The sequence below is a fragment of the Lottia gigantea genome (genome assembly GCF_000327385.1).
Source record: "Lottia gigantea unplaced genomic scaffold LOTGIsca_44, whole genome shotgun sequence".
NCBI lineage: Eukaryota > Metazoa > Mollusca > Gastropoda > Lottiidae > Lottia > Lottia gigantea.
Window position 1 is genome coordinate 910,029 of NW_008709540.1, and position 16,736 is coordinate 926,764.

Sequence of the window (16,736 nt, forward strand, 5' to 3'; positions counted from 1 at the left end):
TTAATGGCTGTCACAACTCGCCATGTCTTAATCAGCCCAGAAAATAATGATGGTAGATATTCGCCCAAAATCAATAGATCTATCGATACACTCAAATATTGGGGTTGTTTATGAAGTTTGCGACGTTATAAACGTTAAACCCCTTCACTCTAGTTACAGAAACTGCCATTGGTCTGCTTACTAGTTCGGCACAGTAATTTAAAATGGTCATGTTAGATTACAATTGTGGCAGAAAAAAATAATAATAACAAAACGAAATTGTAATGTAGATTGGGTGAAATTAAGATAGGATGTTTTGTCTCCCTCAACCTTAACTCTAGAACTCAGTACTGCACTGGAACCATCCGAGATCAGACAGTCCTTTCTACCAATATCATATTATACCATCTCATTTATCTTAATTAATTAATGATTTCTACTTGGAGTGGCATGGTGTAATTAAATGACCTCAAGCAACTGGGTTCGTCTTTATGGATAACTATTTCTTTATTGACAGATTTTCTGCTTGCTTTTTCGGTCAGTTGGTTAAGTGGTATATATGCATAATTTTTCAATTTGGGATGTATAAGTAAAAGAAATCCATAATAAGATCGAATGTGACAATAGCAAGGTATGGGTCTGATGAACTCACTCGTATACACCTCTTTAAAATCTTCATTAGCCCATAGGGAGCTGCGATGGCTCAGTGAGTTAGACGCGTGCTCACTAACACGAAGGTCCAGGGTTCAATCCCGACATAGGTCGACATACCTTAGGATTTTTCAACAAGTTTCCCCATGTCGGTGATGTAGGTAAGGGGGGCTGACAAAGCGTTTAGTCGTCTGGATTAAATAGATTTCGGGGAAGGAATTGTTTGATTCTGTAGTAGTCCCTGACGTCATGGTACTGTGGCTCTGGCTTCATCTGAGAAACATTCTTCACTTTAAACTATCGTCACTTCTAGTCGATCTTTCTTGAGGGTAGTATGGCAATGGGTCGCTGAAATGAGGTGTATCTGATAATGATGGAGAAAATATTACGAAAATATTTAAAGCTCTTAATTCCCTTCAAATATTTGCTGATTTTTTTTTCTGAACTATACCTATTTATAATAATCATTTAGAGTCAGCTCAGTTACATGAGCTGCGTTCGAAACTTATGACCGCTATTCGTTATTCACAACCATACGAGACTAGTAATCACTATGGTGTGAGGGACTCTTGGGGAAGTAGAGAAAGCGAAGGCATTTCATTGTAAGTACATTTGTACCCTGTTTTATTCAAAATGTTATCGAATGTTAAACCACGTAATTTATATTGATTTAAACTGAACGGTTTGGCAGATTTCTAAACCATTTAATTAGAAACACCAGCGTCAACAGTTCACATCATAGTCCGAAACATCTGCCTGTATTCCAGCCACTGATAGATATTTTGACAGTTATCGGCTGGAGTTGAGTCACAAAACATAATATTAAATTACCTTTAAGATGACTGTATATTAGTGTTGGGCAGCATCGTCACTTTTGTTAGTATCACGTGACTTCGTGACCCTTGAGCTTTTGGCTGCGCACGCAGTTTTAAATGGCTAACGAGAGATCAGTTTAGTTTAAAAAAAAATAATGGAACTGCAAACGTGACATAAATGGTGTTGTGGGACTATGATGGTAAGACTGAAAAATATCCATCTTTCCTAATGCATTAGGGTTTGGCGGATCAGATTTAAATAAATAGGTTTAAAACATCCACACATTTGGAGGTGCGGCAAAAATCCCATAAAACAAGGCCTAATCTTTCTGTCTCTACACTGACCAACAACATTCAAAATTGATATAAGAGGCTGGAATAGAGGCAGGTGTTTCGGACTATTCACATCAAAACAATCAGCTTTCAGTCAATGATAGATTCCTGTACTAGCTGGAATCATTAAATTTCTTCAAGCAAGACCTGAATTCCTTTTGCACCAGCACAGCATAAAGATTTCAAACAATAAGGAATTTGTATTCACCAAACGATTTTATATCATTCGATAATTTTATGGGTTTTTTTGATACAGTTTATAATTTTGTATAAGGACATAGTTCACCATTTTCGGGGTTTAATCGCACCGTGGTCTCAGAAACGGGAAATGTCTAGCTGAACTAATAAGTAGTAGTGATCACAGCTTACCATCGAGGTTTTAGTCATTGTGAACCATTTAACGAATTGACATTGCTCTACTGCATCTACTGCGTCCGTTTTCCATTAATGCACGATTTTTAGTTCCGTTTTTTTAAGTCACAGGAATTTTAATAAGTTTTCATGGCTATGAATTTGTGTTTTCTCTTTTTAGGTCAAAGTAAAAACGAGTTCTCATATGGGAGAAAATATTTCATCAACAGTTCCAACCAGACATGGACTGAGGCTCAAAGACAATGTCAGGAATCTACTGGTAACCTAGCAACTGTTTACAGTTTATCTACTATAGGGAGTCTCAATCTATCGGGGTAAGTTCCGGTCTATTGAAATCTTGGAATGACGTCTAGGTCCTGGTGTTCTTTACCTGGCTGTATTGAAGCCAATCAGTGTGCAGTCGGGAGAAGATGTTCAGCTCTCATCCTATTCCCAACTGATAAAGGATCTGTAATACATGCTCGAAGCATTTCATCTCAAAAACTTTTTTGTCAGCCTTAACATCCCCAGCCCCTTTCCCCGAGACCATTGAATCCGAATTGAAACGCCAAACCGCTCTTTCACCGCAGTTATTTAAATTAAGAAAGTGTCCTCGAACTTGAGAAAGCTCGGAAAAGGGGAAGAAAGCAATGAGAATGAAATCGTGAAAGGTGAAAAAGTGACAAAAAATGCTGCACCGCGAAAAGACGAAAAGTTGAGAAGTCGAGAAAGCTGGGACAAGGGTGAGAAGACAAAAAAATATTGCTCCCGAATTCTCGCTATTCTCTCGCTTTTCTCACTTTCTCATTATCTCGCTTTTTTCTTTCCACTTCTCGCCTATTTCTTCGCCTTTCTCTTTTTTAGGCTTTCTCTTTTTTAGGCCAAACCCACCCTCGAGTTAAGAGAATCCGATAATGCCCGCCATACACAAAATATAATCAATGATAAGATAATAGTTTCAGTATTATTTTTAGAATGAATAGTTTTAAAATCGATTTGAATCCTAGATACTCTTTCTATAGAATACCATCCAATTAGTCAAATATATATTCCACTCTGCCTCAAAATTCTGGGCGTTTTAAAAACTATTAATCATATCCTGTGGTGATTACAATAGGTTTTTAAAAACAGAGACTGAACTGAGATGGTGTCTGATCTAACAACAGGGTATACCCGTTCAGTGGATTTTCTACGGGGGTGCAGGGGGCTGCAGGGGCTGCAGGGAGTCCCCCCCCCCCCCCCCCGGAAAAGAGGCTGGCCCGGGTTCCCCCCCCCCCCCCCCCCATCCCACTTTCAATTTTTTTGTATCCTTCCCAGTATTATTAAAATAATATAACTGTTTAATTTCTTTTTTCTGACTATTCTCGACTTCATTTTAATCTTACAAGTTTTCTGCCTCTGTCTCGCTCTTACAACCTTCTTTTTAACCAATCAAAGCGTAGCATGTAGAACGCGTTTCTCAATAACAATGGAAAAATGAAAAATTCTGACAACCTACCCAATTTATGCTCTATTACCCCTCAGTATATATTATGTATATGGTATGGGTCGTTTTAATCTGGCCACAATTAACAGAAAGAATTTCTTATCATTATTAAGAGCACAATAAAATACAGAACAGTAGGGTGTAAAACTCGTATTGATTTGATATCAGTTTTTCTGACCCTTGTAACTATGATATTATGTGTAAAAACAGTGGGTGTTTTAATTAGACGATGTAGTATTGGGCTATATTCAATAATTTATAACCAAAACAAAGCCTCACTAGATAATAACCCGAGTTTTATTGTCTTATTGGTTAATCATATATTCTCTACAACTTGATTACATTTTATATCAGACAAATTATTGCTAAAAACATACCGAATGAACATGAGTAAAAAAAATACGACAATTAAATCAGACCAAGCGGAGCTAAAAAAATAAATTATCGATTTAATATGATAAAAAAAATTAAAACATAAATCTGTGCCCGATACTTTCTCTTCGCTTCTTCAATTGAAAAGCAGGTAAGAGAGGCTGGCATAGAAAAAGCGTCTAGTCGTTCGAATGGGACAATAAACCAAGGCCCCGTGTGCTACAGGCTGTGCACGTTAAAGATTCCTCGACAGTTGGAAATCGAAAAAGAGCAGACTAATGCCACTGTCCTGGCAAAATTTTCCCCATTGCACCCTGCATGGCGTTGCCCGTTTTCGTTAGCCCACATCGTGCAGAAAAGTAGGACGTAAAACTCCATTCATTTCATTTCATTTCATTTCAATTGAAAAGCTGCACCGATAAATCCGCAGCAAGGACGCATGATAAGGAAATCACAGTGGCGTTTATGAATCCCTTGGACCCCTATAGAAACACGTACCCTAGGTTTAAAATGTACAATAACCTTTCCAAACTGCTTAGTTTACTAAATATTAACACCACAATAAAGTCTTTAAATAGCATTTAGTAATTGTGAGTACTATATATAGACACAGCTTTATAGAACAACAATCACTGGACAAAGTTTTATGCAACGCTTCGACGTGCTTCATTATGTGCCTGAGGACGACGGAGGAAACACGTCGAAACGTTGCATAAAACTTTAGCCAATGATTGCTGTTCCATAAAGCTGTGTAACAGTAGTTGTTAGTCCCCAGTTATTTGGGGAATATTTTGATATTCCCAGTAACCACCATCCTTCTGTAAAATTAACTTCAAATATTAGCGACAAACAGATTGATTTTCTAGTCACCACAGTTTTTAAAGATACCAATTTTCACGAAACCAATCAATTATAGATACTAAAACAAATTATGTTATATTGTTCAAACTAACTTCACAAACAATACTCTCTCACTATAGGTTAAACCTGCATGCCTGTGCCTGTGCTTTCGTAACATTGCTTAACCGCAATGTTACAACCTAAAATTCCTAATATCTGTGTGTATTTGCACATCGAATCGAATAATCCACCATGTAGATTCGATATAATGTAGAAATCTTTATTTTCCAGGGATTCGATGTTCTGGGTTGGCTTGCGTCAGCGGAGTCCCAACATTTGGACATGGACTGATGGGACAGAGAAAGACTGGGATAATTGGAATGGTGAACTACCAGTTATAACTGATATTGAAATGTCCTGTGTAGCTTCGGTTTTCAAGCACCCTAATAATTGGTTTCCATTAAACTGTTCCAGCAAACTTCCTTCACTTTGTGAAATCAAACAAGGTAAATAACTTTGATATTGAGTTAATTAGGTGAAATGTAAATACGAAATGAAGAAATGGTCTCTTGTCGTTTATACGCCATGGAAATTCATTTTCAAAGTCTATCAAAATCTAACCTGAAACTTAGGTGCGAAACCGTATACATACAAAACGAAACTACGTATGGTTCTTACATGAAAATAACACACACGAACGTAATTCTAAAAAAACATTGGTTAAGGGGCCGAGCAGGGGCCACAAAATTTTCAGTTGGTGCCGTCACCCACAATGAAGCGTTGTGATCATTCTACACAGTACGTTTAAAGGAAATACACTAAGTAATCTTATTACTCGTGTCGTGCCATCTTAACCTGTAGTCCCGAGGGTCTATATGAATTGATGCAGACATACCTTTCATTATGCAAAGAAATTACATGTATATCATTGCTGCCGTAGAGCTTTACATGATATGCATCTTATTTTTAGACAGGATAGTTTTATCCTTTGAACTATCCCATTAACAGTGATATATATTCTATAAGCTATTCCCTGTGATTTATTATTTATCAAAGATCTTGGTGTTCATGTTTCAGGCGGCTGTATTTACCAGGTGATATATGGAGCGAGTCTGATATCTCACAATAGGCAGCTTATAGAGCAAGTAAGCGTGGAGGACTGTAAAGAACACTGTAATTCCGCCACTGATTTCATCTGCCGAAGTTTTGAATATCGTCCGTCTGGACAATTCTGTCAACTGAGTGACGTCAGTAGAAATTTAAAGCCTGCCTCATTCATAGCATACGACCCAAGTTGGAATTACTATCAGAGAAATTGTAATACAGGTAATAACTGACAGACATTTAAACGTGCTATCGACAGTTATTGTCGTATGACTATTTACACTGTAAGATGTCATCCAGTAAATTCATTGACAAATTTACTTGCAGCAAAATTGCCAGTCATTTTTATGTTGTTAAATTTTGTACAGCAAATATTATTTAAAATAGATTGTAAGAAAATGCAAAAATGACGAACTTAAGGTGTAATAGATTTGTTATATATTATTCTAGGTACAATATTGAACACAAGTTCTGTGACGTCAAGTAGTATATTACCAACCCCATCATCTATTTATAGTAGCATAGACGATACAAGTTCCTTCTTCCTTTCATCTCAGTATACCTCATCATCATATGACGTCACTTCTATGTATGACGTAACCTCAATATATGACGTCACTTCATCTCCTGAATTCATATCGTCATCTTTTGACGTCATTTCTTCGTCATTTGACGTCATCACCTCAACGAATATAATATCATCTTCCGGTAAGTTATACCTTTGAAAAAAATAGTTCCCGCTATATTTTTCGCAATTTCATTCTTGTGCAACATAGATCGGGCGTTGCAGAGATCATTAGTTACGGTTAATTTTGATGACTTTTATTGTTCGCATAGAGGAAATTTTATTCTAATTTCCGGAAGAAAAGTAGATTTAAACACTGAATTTTATTTTGAATCTTGTGTTTTTCTCGTTTAGAATGGAATAACATTTTAACAATATGTACAGAAATAGAATTATCATCGAAACCACCCAATGAATCGTACGTACCAGAAGAAGTAAGAGAACTTCAAGAACTGGAAACAGTTTATAAAGAAAGGAAATCGATCTTAAAGAAAACCAGCGTTTCGGATCCGCGACCTTCTTCAACGTATGTTGGATCAACGGCTGTGATCGTTGCGTTTTCACTCGTAGGTTTAATAGTGTTAGTTGACATTATCACATTCCCCACTCATTTGAGAACAGTTCGGAGACATAATGACCTCGCAAACAGACGCCGGAGTCGTAAAAAGCGGGAGAAAAAGCTGAAAAAAGAGTTAGAAAAATTAGAATCTAGTTCCTTAGTGATGAGGCCGGGTGTTAGTGGGAACTCTTCCGTTCAGAATGGTGGTAACGGAATTTTAGCGTCCAGACGAAACTTGATCAATTCTATTCAGTCAGAGCACATTATAGAAGCAGACATTCAGGGGGCGCAACTCAGCATGGAGGACAGTGGTTTTGTCGGTTGGGATGACATCGAACTTTATGTAGCAGACAATTCAAAAAATAGTACTAATTGTGATAATCCGTCGGGTTCTGCTATAGTAACGTCAGAAGAATCAGATATAACAAGGGGAGATAATTGGACGTTAAGACAATATCAAAGAGATTCTACCAAGTCATTAAGTTATATTTATGATGGAAATGGTCTAATATCCACTAAGTTGTAAATGGATTATTTAAAAGCTTGTAATTGTTCAATAAGAGAAATATATATTTACTGGTTTATATTAATATATATTATTATGAAGTATTTAAAGAGCCATAGCACAAGATGGATTTTTCCGTTTATATTTTTAAAGAGACTTTATTCAATGTGCAAAATATTTTATTGATTTACACCCAGCAGAGCTTACAGCACCACTGGCAAAAGTGTTTAAACCTGAAAGAGGACCGTGTAGAGAAATACATGAAAACAATGTACCTGGCTTAGAACTTTTCAGGCAGCCGTCGTATTAACTATGTATATACTAGTGCTGTGTAGCGCCAATCATGCCACGATACGATACGTATCGCGATACAGGGATCACGATACGATATGGGGTAAAAATTAACAATTTTTCCTCTAAGTTTCAATATATATCAATTTATAACTGTAGTTGATGAGAGTGGTTAACGTCCACTGTCGTATAGTTTCCAACAATTTCAGTCAAGTGTGCGAAAAGAAATTGTGATCCATTCACCAACTTATAAAAATCCCCACTCTTTAATGGAATGAGGGTTATCGTCAGGTATCGATACGCAGTACGAAATGCGTATCGTGACATGTATCGCGATACATCGTGCCAGCACTTGATATACATTAGTTTATTCCGTCTCCTAGTTATATTTTGTATATTTTGGTGACAATGACAACAGATTTGATCTGCCTGGGTTTTCTGGTGCCCTAGACTCATTGATAAAGGGTTCATCAACAAACTTGACAAAAACTGGGTCTTGTGAAATTCGACAGTTCTACTTTAACTTTATAACTTTACAAATTTCATACATGGGATGATTCTAAGAATTCAAAAAGGCCGCTAATTGCCTCCATAGAAAGTTTCCTAATTGACAATATGTTTAATGGTGTTATTACGTACGTGCATTATTCAATTATGTCTTATATTTTTTTCATTAGCCGTTCTGCAATTCTTTTCAAATGCAATTTTCAGTTCTATATTATTAATTGGAAGTCTTAATGAAATGATCAGTGTAACATTATAAAATATTAAACACTAAAGGGATTGTAAAGAGGTTTTCGATAGCATCAATCTGCACCATTATAATTTTCAATCAAACGTCTGATGCAGATCAAATCTCTCAGTGCCCCTGTTACACACAAAAATTTTAAAAACCTCTTTACAGTCACTTTAAGAGATTCAAAACTCTCTTTGTATTCGTGAATACATTATAAAATACAATGAAAACAAATTATATTGATATTTTATACGATGAGCTTAATGTTAAAATTCGAAACTATTAGATATTTTTAGAGATAGAGGGTGTGGTTTAAACGATGGTGGAGTTGAATAATCAGTATAAGTTGTATGTTAGCTACATCTCGTGTGTTATTAAATGTGGTGATGCTACAGGCTGTTAATGATCCCTTGCCAGGAAATATCATGTCATTTATCTTTCAAAATTTCCACCAAAACATCATCACTGGACATACAATGCTCTGACCCACTGTCTGAATGTCTTGATTGACTCATTAATGGTTTTGGGTCCCGTCCCTAACGCTAAGAATTTGTTACTTACGATTTTTGTGGAAGGGGGACCAAAATTTAAGTAATGTGGTCAAAATTCTAAAAAAATCTTACTACTCTTAGGTTTGTGTCTGGCCCTTAATCTTATAATCCTCAGGGGACGTCATCCCATTAAGTTTTTACTCCAGAATGCGGTTTCAAATATATAGTCTAGCTTAATGGTCGTCGACTGAAATGAGCACATTTGTATATACGATTGGCGCCCCTCTGCCAGGAAACGTCTTTTTCATCGAGATTGTTGTGGAGTTAACTTCAGTGAACACTACTAGGCGCAAGTTATGAGTGATGCGTTTTGTCTTGCATTGTGGTATATAGGGTCTACGCCTTTGTCTGTATGATCACTTCCGTCTTCATTAGCCCTCATGGTGCAGGAAATAGGACGTAAATCTCCATTCTTTTCGTATAAATAATCACTCTCTGATTGCCAAAATCCACAGTGCGAAAAGTAGTGTGCAACGTTTCCTTTTATTGCAAATAGTTAGTCTAGCTCACTGGTTGATAAACTTTCCAAGTCTTTAAGGCACGAGTTGAGTCCCTTATGTCTTGTCTATTTCTTGTAACTCTAAGAATAAATAGACTTTCGAGGGGGTTAAAATATGACACAGATCCTCAGATCATGCTTTGATATTAATTAACTGTGGTCTGTATGTATATTGAATTTATTACAAAATATAGTTGTCTCCCTTAGACCATAAGTTGCCTAGTAGTCTTGGTTGACATACAAAGCTATATAAAATATAACCCAATCCCAAACTTGAAAAAATCAAGTTGCCATTTCATTCCGTTGTCTCAAAAACAACGTACACCATATTTGACGACAATCAAAAGAAATTTAAATTCACTTCGGGAATTAAATGACAAAAGTTTGCCGCGTCGAGAAAATTTTGTGTACGTCTGGATACTAAAGAATAAAGGAGGAACCGGCGTCTATCCACTGCGCATCTGACTCGGCGCATCGTACTGGACTGTACTCAAGTGTGAAAATAATCGAGTGAAATTGGAGAATTTCTGATAAATCTGTGATAATAACTTGACACCCTTAGATTTCTCCACATCTGCATTAATCAGGTAAGATTTAAATGCTTTTTATATTCCATAACACGTACATTTCACGTTATCACCTAATAAACATTGTTATCACGGCCGGCACGCGTATATTTACAACTTTTAAAACACCGGACCTTTTTTGGAAGAGGCTTGCCTCGTCCAGTTGATTATATTTCATGTAAACATGTATAATGGACCTGGAACTTTTGAAATTGTTGTTTGTTGTGGTCAGTATCTCGCATATTTACAACAATGTGCAAGATAATAGTACAATGTTGTATAATATAATAAACCCTATGTATATCATGGTGAATAACGACCAACTCACTCTATATAATGATTCATCTAAGGAATATGTAACCGGTGTACAAATACAATATACACTATAGTTGTAAATCAGTTGAAATATTTCCTTGTTCATAGTCTTCTGATGTATGGGAATGTATGCTTTTTAAAACTTTGAAGTTTTTTTTTAACTTTTGCTGCTAGATAACTCAAAGAACGTGTTCATAAATGAAATAATTCTTAGTTTAAGAATTTGTAGTAAGTGTGGAAATTTATATTGAATAATACCATACTTGACATAATATTGATCAAAAGATTTTTGTTGGTTGGTAGATGACAAGTTTCCAGCTTCCAGCAGATGCTGATATCGTAAACTAGGTAGTTGTTGGTAGTCGTAGTAGTTGGATAGGTTCAAATTAGATGATTCTGTGATTTTTGTGATATGGGCTCTGCTTTATATTGAAAAACTGGCATTATTAAGAGGTGAACATCTGCAGCTCCGGGTAACACCCTCTAGGGATGTCAGTCAACTTCCTAATCTAATCTTACCTGATTAACCTGATACTAATCTCAACTCGTTATCCTGATTAAAATATTAATTATCCTGATTGATTAACTCCAAATTCAATTTTTTACCTAAAATCATCCGATTTACCCAAATGTTTTCAAAGACCAATGACATGCAATTGAAAATTTTATTTTGAAAAATTAAACCACATTTTTATCACGCTGCATAACAGAAAGACTGACTACGTGGTGGAGAAAGTGAAAGCAGGACGTTCAGATGAGAGAGGATGTCCATGGCTTATCTCACTCTGTAATGAACCTATATACGAATCTTAATTCACTAACTCTCTAACTGAAAACGCAGGGTTTATATTATTACAGTGTAATCCAGGGAGGCTATGATAGGATAATTCATAATATGATCATAAAAGGTATAGAAAAATCTTTACAATCCCTTGGAGTTGGAGACTTTCTGGCAAGAAACTCAGGGTTTATATTGTATTCGAGCAATAATATACGAGAATATTTTGTAATATGATCAATATCTCACTGGAAGATCAGAATAGTTTAAAACCAGATGTAGGGTCTGGTTGTTATTCCTTAATTAATTCTACTTAATTACACTCATGTTACCCAGGGATATTCAATTGATCAAATGGTGTACTGCTCAAGGTATTAATACAGTAGAGAGCTAACTCAGCAGCGAGATAAATTGTAGTTTTTGTAGCAATTTGGTTGTCGTCTGCTGAGCTGTTATTGTCAGATATTGAGTACCAGTATATGCCAATTCTTTTTTTTCTGGTTGCCAGCTGCACAACCAATTTAAGGATTTAGGTCATTCAACAGAATGGGAAGTGGGCAAAATCTAATTTGAACAAAGGAAGTTGTTTAGTTCTGATATTGGGCAAGAAACCATGGTCCTTACACAGCCCTACATAAATGTTTTCATGTTTAAAAAGTTGACTTGATCAATTTTTTTATCTGTCGACATCTGATTGATAAATGTTTTCTTTCTGTTTTTTTAATCTAGTAACATAAAACTTGTTAGTCTGAAACTTCTAAGCAAATTCACTTCTTCAATGAGAGAAATTCCTGCAAAAATTGCCCATTGACTGAAAAACGACAGACAGTCTTTACAATTTTTTCAATGCCCATAATTATTTTAAAAGGTTTTCAGCTATTACAAACACTCAACTTGTCTAGATAACTAGATAGAGAGAGAAAAATAGGTTGGATTGAAATTTGAATATGATGATTTTGTCTGATTGACTAGGGAAGTGTCAGACATCATTATTGTCTATTATCATATTATCTATATTTCTCTGACTTTATAACTTCAAGGTATCTGGTCTTTGAATTATCTATACTTCTGACTTATATTGATGTAGAAAATACAAAATTTTTGACTTTATCACTTCAAGATATTTTTTTTATTGAATTTTTTATATTTCTGACTTGTATTTATAAATTCAAGGGATCAAGTTGTCAAGTTTTTTTTTATACTTTTGACTTATATTTATAACTTTGTTAGATGTAGAAAATACAGAATTTGAAATTTTAAAGGTATACTGAGTTGAAAAGCCTGGTCTGGTCATGAACTTAAACATTGTGAGTTAGTGCTTTTAAGAAGTGAGCATGCCTTACCATGTCATAAAGCACAAAAACTGTAAATATTCAGACCACAATGGAAACATCCCTTTGCCTTTCACTTTATCACTATGTTTTTGTGGATGACAGGGAGAATTCTGGATTGTATCATAACCAGTAGTTGTATAAAACATTAACCAGTAATTGTTGTTCCATAAACCTGTGTCTATATATTTTACTTATAAATATTGCTAAATCATTCAGCAATCCTCAGCAGTTGTTTTTTTTAAAGACTTCATGCCTTTACTTAAAGTGATACTATGTCTTAGTATAAAATGTAAGAATTTTAAACTTGGCCAATATGAGCATAAATTCATCAGTAGATATACCTGGTGTCATAAATAACATAACAGAATCCTTATATAATCTGATAAATCCAAAAAAACTTAGTAATTATCCATAAAAATGCAATTAACTATTGAAAAATACTTAATATCAAGATTAAGCGTTTTTCAATAATTACTTAGTTTTATGAATTTTCCAATTTTCCAGATTTTACAGGGATTCTGTTGTAACTTTATAACACCAGGTACGTTAACTGATGAATCTATACTCATATTGACCATTTCGAGAACTTAAATTTTATGTTCATTCTAAGCGGTAGTATCACTTTAAAAATCAAGACAGATGAGTAAGGACTTGATGATCAATAGTATTGTAAATTTTGAAAGAAATTGGTCTGGAAGTTTCTATATGGTTTGAACAGAACACTTTCGATAATTTAAAATTGTCCTTTCACCACATGTAAAAATTGATGTTATACTGCCTAAAATGTCTGGGATATGAGATTAATTTGAGTTATATATGTCTTTTTTGACGTAGGATGAAATGAAAAGTTGAGAAGATGATTTTGATTCTTATTTGGATGAGATTATAAATCATTGATATAAATTGGAAATTTTTTAAGTCTGTAGCTTTTCCATTTAACCCCTGTTGCATGTTAAATATCCCATAACAGTTGGAAATCCAAAAAAAAAATGTAAACGTTGTTGCTTTGTGTTCACAGACTTTCTTTCAAGGACTCTGATTGGCTGTATTCGCTAGTGTACAGTCAGATCACTTCATTTACAAACTCCCGTGATACAAGAAAGGTGGCTATTGCAGTCAAGTTATAAGACACAGTTCCTGATAGCTTGACATTGTGAAAATGTACAGAATGTAAATACAACTCAGTAAGAGTTTGTAAGGTTAAAGGTCACCAGATCAAGAGGTCTGTTATTGTCATAAACTATTAATGATATCTATCTAAAATACACTAAACACACCTAGTTTTACATGCTGTTAGAGTGGTATCTTCACTTTTTATGGTCAGTTAGAGATAAAATCAAGTGTTATGTCCTAATTTTCTTGACCTGCTTTGCTTAAGAAGTTGTCTCATGCCATCTGTGTGCAATGATGGGTGTGTATTAGTCTAGGTATTGACACAGGTTGGTTATATACTAGCCCCACAAATCTGGCCTCACCAGTTCCTTGGATATACTGTTAAGATATCAGCACGTTCAGGGCCAGACATAAAAAAATAAAACTTTTGTGTGGCTGGTTTTTGAGAATTTTGGTACCTATGTGTAAACGAAACTGGGCCCAGCGTAGGCAATAGGTATAGGAGACAGTGGGTAAGGGGAGTGTTAAATTAACAGACGTTTTAAAATAAATGTCTCACTAAAGCTTCCCTAGTGTTTGCATTAACCCTTCTGCCCCCAATGGACGAAACAAGTTGTGTGGAGGAAAATATCATTTATTATAGATAACAATAGATGATGATATAATATAAATACTAAGGATGTTGGGCTTAACAGCCATAGAAATCAGCCAAACGAATTGATATACACTCTAATGTTCTCGGCCCAATAACCCCTTCACACATTAACGACAAACTTAATAGTAACATAAACAGCCAAGCTAGAATTATTCATTCAGTATACTATAATAGTATTTTAGTTTTTCTAGCTCTATGCTGACAGACATTTGTGGAGGAGAAAATGTTGCAATAAAACCTAAAAAATACATGCCATCCAACTAGTATAATATTTTATAGTGAAAAACTAGAATTATTTATTCATTTAGTATATGATAGTATTTTAGTTTTTCTGGCTCTATGCTGATAGACATCTGTGAAAGAAAAACAACTTTCAATCAAACATCCCAATAATAGCCTATAAAGTGAACATATTGTAAAACTTGCCAGCCTGCTAGTCTAACATACAGTATTTCAGGATATTATTTATATATAGTTTTTCTGGCTCTGCACTGACAGACATCTGTTGAAAGAAAAACAACTTTCGAACTAACGTCCCAAAATAAAGTGAATATATTGTAAAACTTGCCGGCCGGCTAGTATAATATAGTGAGAAGCTTGTATTATCTCATTCAGTATACTAGGATAGCTATAGACAGCTCGCTCTAGGACTATATGATATTAATATATCTATACAGGACTATCTAGTTATAGTGGATTCATTGTATCGGCCAGCTAGAATTATATGTAAGTTTAATCTTTAATCTTTCAAATCTCTCCAACATTTTAAACAACCAATGAGCTCAAATTTAAAAAATGTTAGGATATTTCACTTGCTATTTGAAAGAATTGGAGAATTAGCACTACATTGATTATGAAGCTCTGAATTAAAATGTTATTTTTTTTAGGGAAAACAAATGACAAAAAACAATAATTTTTTAGAATTCTGATGTTTTTATAGATTGAACAATCAGTTTCTTTTTTATATCATGATTTTTCAGTCTGTGTTTACGATCACTCAAATAAACATTGTTTGAAATTTGTTGAATGCAGCTGTCTGATAAAATTTCCCTCATTGCACACTGCATACCCACTACTGCTTAGAACGGCTTCATTACATGTAGTTACATACAGGTTGATCTTGATTGTGATTTAAGGCCAAGCCCATCCCATTACCCCTCCTCCCTCCCCTACCCCCCACTTTCAAATTCTAATCTTTGTACATAGTGAAAGAATTGCCTGAGAGCTCTCTTAACATTCTGTGGACCCTACTGGGCCCCTTCACCTAATGATAAACACCACTGTATCTAATAACATGTAGAAAATAATCTAATGAAACTAATGAAGACAAGTTTTCAAGTTAAAACTGTCTGACATGTAGGATATGTAAGAATGTATTGTTGTTTTTATAATTTATGTCTTTTATGGTCCACTTATAGGAGGGATGGGTGAAAAGTTTTGATTCCTTAAAGAAATGTTGTTGTAATATTAGCGTTACTTGAAAGAGACAACGGTTTTAAAAAGTTTGATACATTCTCGCTGAATAATTGTTGGACCAGAAGTCAGATTTCTAATCGTTAAAACGCTTAAAAAGAAGTTTTCATACAAATTGCAGATATCATTTAAAAACTTTTCCATGCTCCCTCATATAACTAAAAGCTGACAGAGCAGGTTTACAAGTGAAATATCTAGTAATAAACCAAGCATAACATATTACACTAGAAATAAACAGGATATCATAGTCTACTAGCTTTCACATCATTCATGATTACACAGTACATTTCTATCCCATAATTCAGATATAATCCTTACACTAGGACCTAGGGTCCAATTTCTTGAGAAAACTTGAAATTATCAAATTAAAAATAACATCTATTGTGTGGAGAAATATGACAAGATCTCTGAGTTTGAATGAAAGACACATGCTTCAGAACCAGTCATTTGAATTTTGCTTTGATTGAATATTAGGCCTATTACATTTTAACCTCCATTTGCATTATTCAGATTTCTGTTCTCAAAGTCTAGTTTTTTCAGACTAGAACTAATTTCAGACCGTCAGATTTGATTTGTCACCCTTTGGAGTGTTCAGATTGCTGATGATGATTATGTGGCATTTGATATCCCTGTGGAAACATCTGTATGATATCTAAAATCATTTAATAGAGTCCACATAGAGTCCACAAGGAATAGCTGAGAAGTTTTGAACTGGAAAGAGATTGAGGTTCAGAATTTACTCAAACCTAAATTTTGTTGTCAATGGTAGCAGATTTCTGAAAATTCAAACCTTTGGTCCCTTATTGACTGATAGACAACTTGCAATCTTGCAATAACTAATTTGCAAAGGATATCATCGCTGAAT

General features: G+C 34.9%; 1 protein-coding gene across 1 annotated transcript; it reads left to right on the plus strand.

Moving 5' to 3' along the window:
* Nucleotides 1-1,608: 1,608 nt before the first annotated feature.
* Nucleotides 1,609-7,632, plus strand: LOTGIDRAFT_233825 (hypothetical protein). Its single transcript, XM_009060741.1, has 6 exons — nucleotides 1,609-1,645; nucleotides 2,311-2,464; nucleotides 5,119-5,333; nucleotides 5,905-6,153; nucleotides 6,382-6,639; nucleotides 6,851-7,632. The coding sequence occupies exons 1-6, from the start codon at nucleotides 1,624-1,626 to the stop codon at nucleotides 7,579-7,581; spliced, it is 1,629 nt and encodes a 542-aa protein (XP_009058989.1). The 5' UTR covers nucleotides 1,609-1,623; the 3' UTR covers nucleotides 7,582-7,632.
* Nucleotides 7,633-16,736: the final 9,104 nt, after the last annotated feature.

Excerpts from the sequence above, each read along its gene's own strand:
- LOTGIDRAFT_233825 (XM_009060741.1), top strand. The coding sequence starts at position 1,624 with ATGGTGTTGTGGGACTATGATG. Across the intron at positions 1,646-2,310 it reads GGTGTTGTGGGACTATGATG|GTCAAAGTAAAAACGAGTTC; the intron begins GTAAGACTGAAA and ends TTCTCTTTTTAG. Across the intron at positions 6,154-6,381 it reads TCAGAGAAATTGTAATACAG|GTACAATATTGAACACAAGT; the intron begins GTAATAACTGAC and ends ATATTATTCTAG.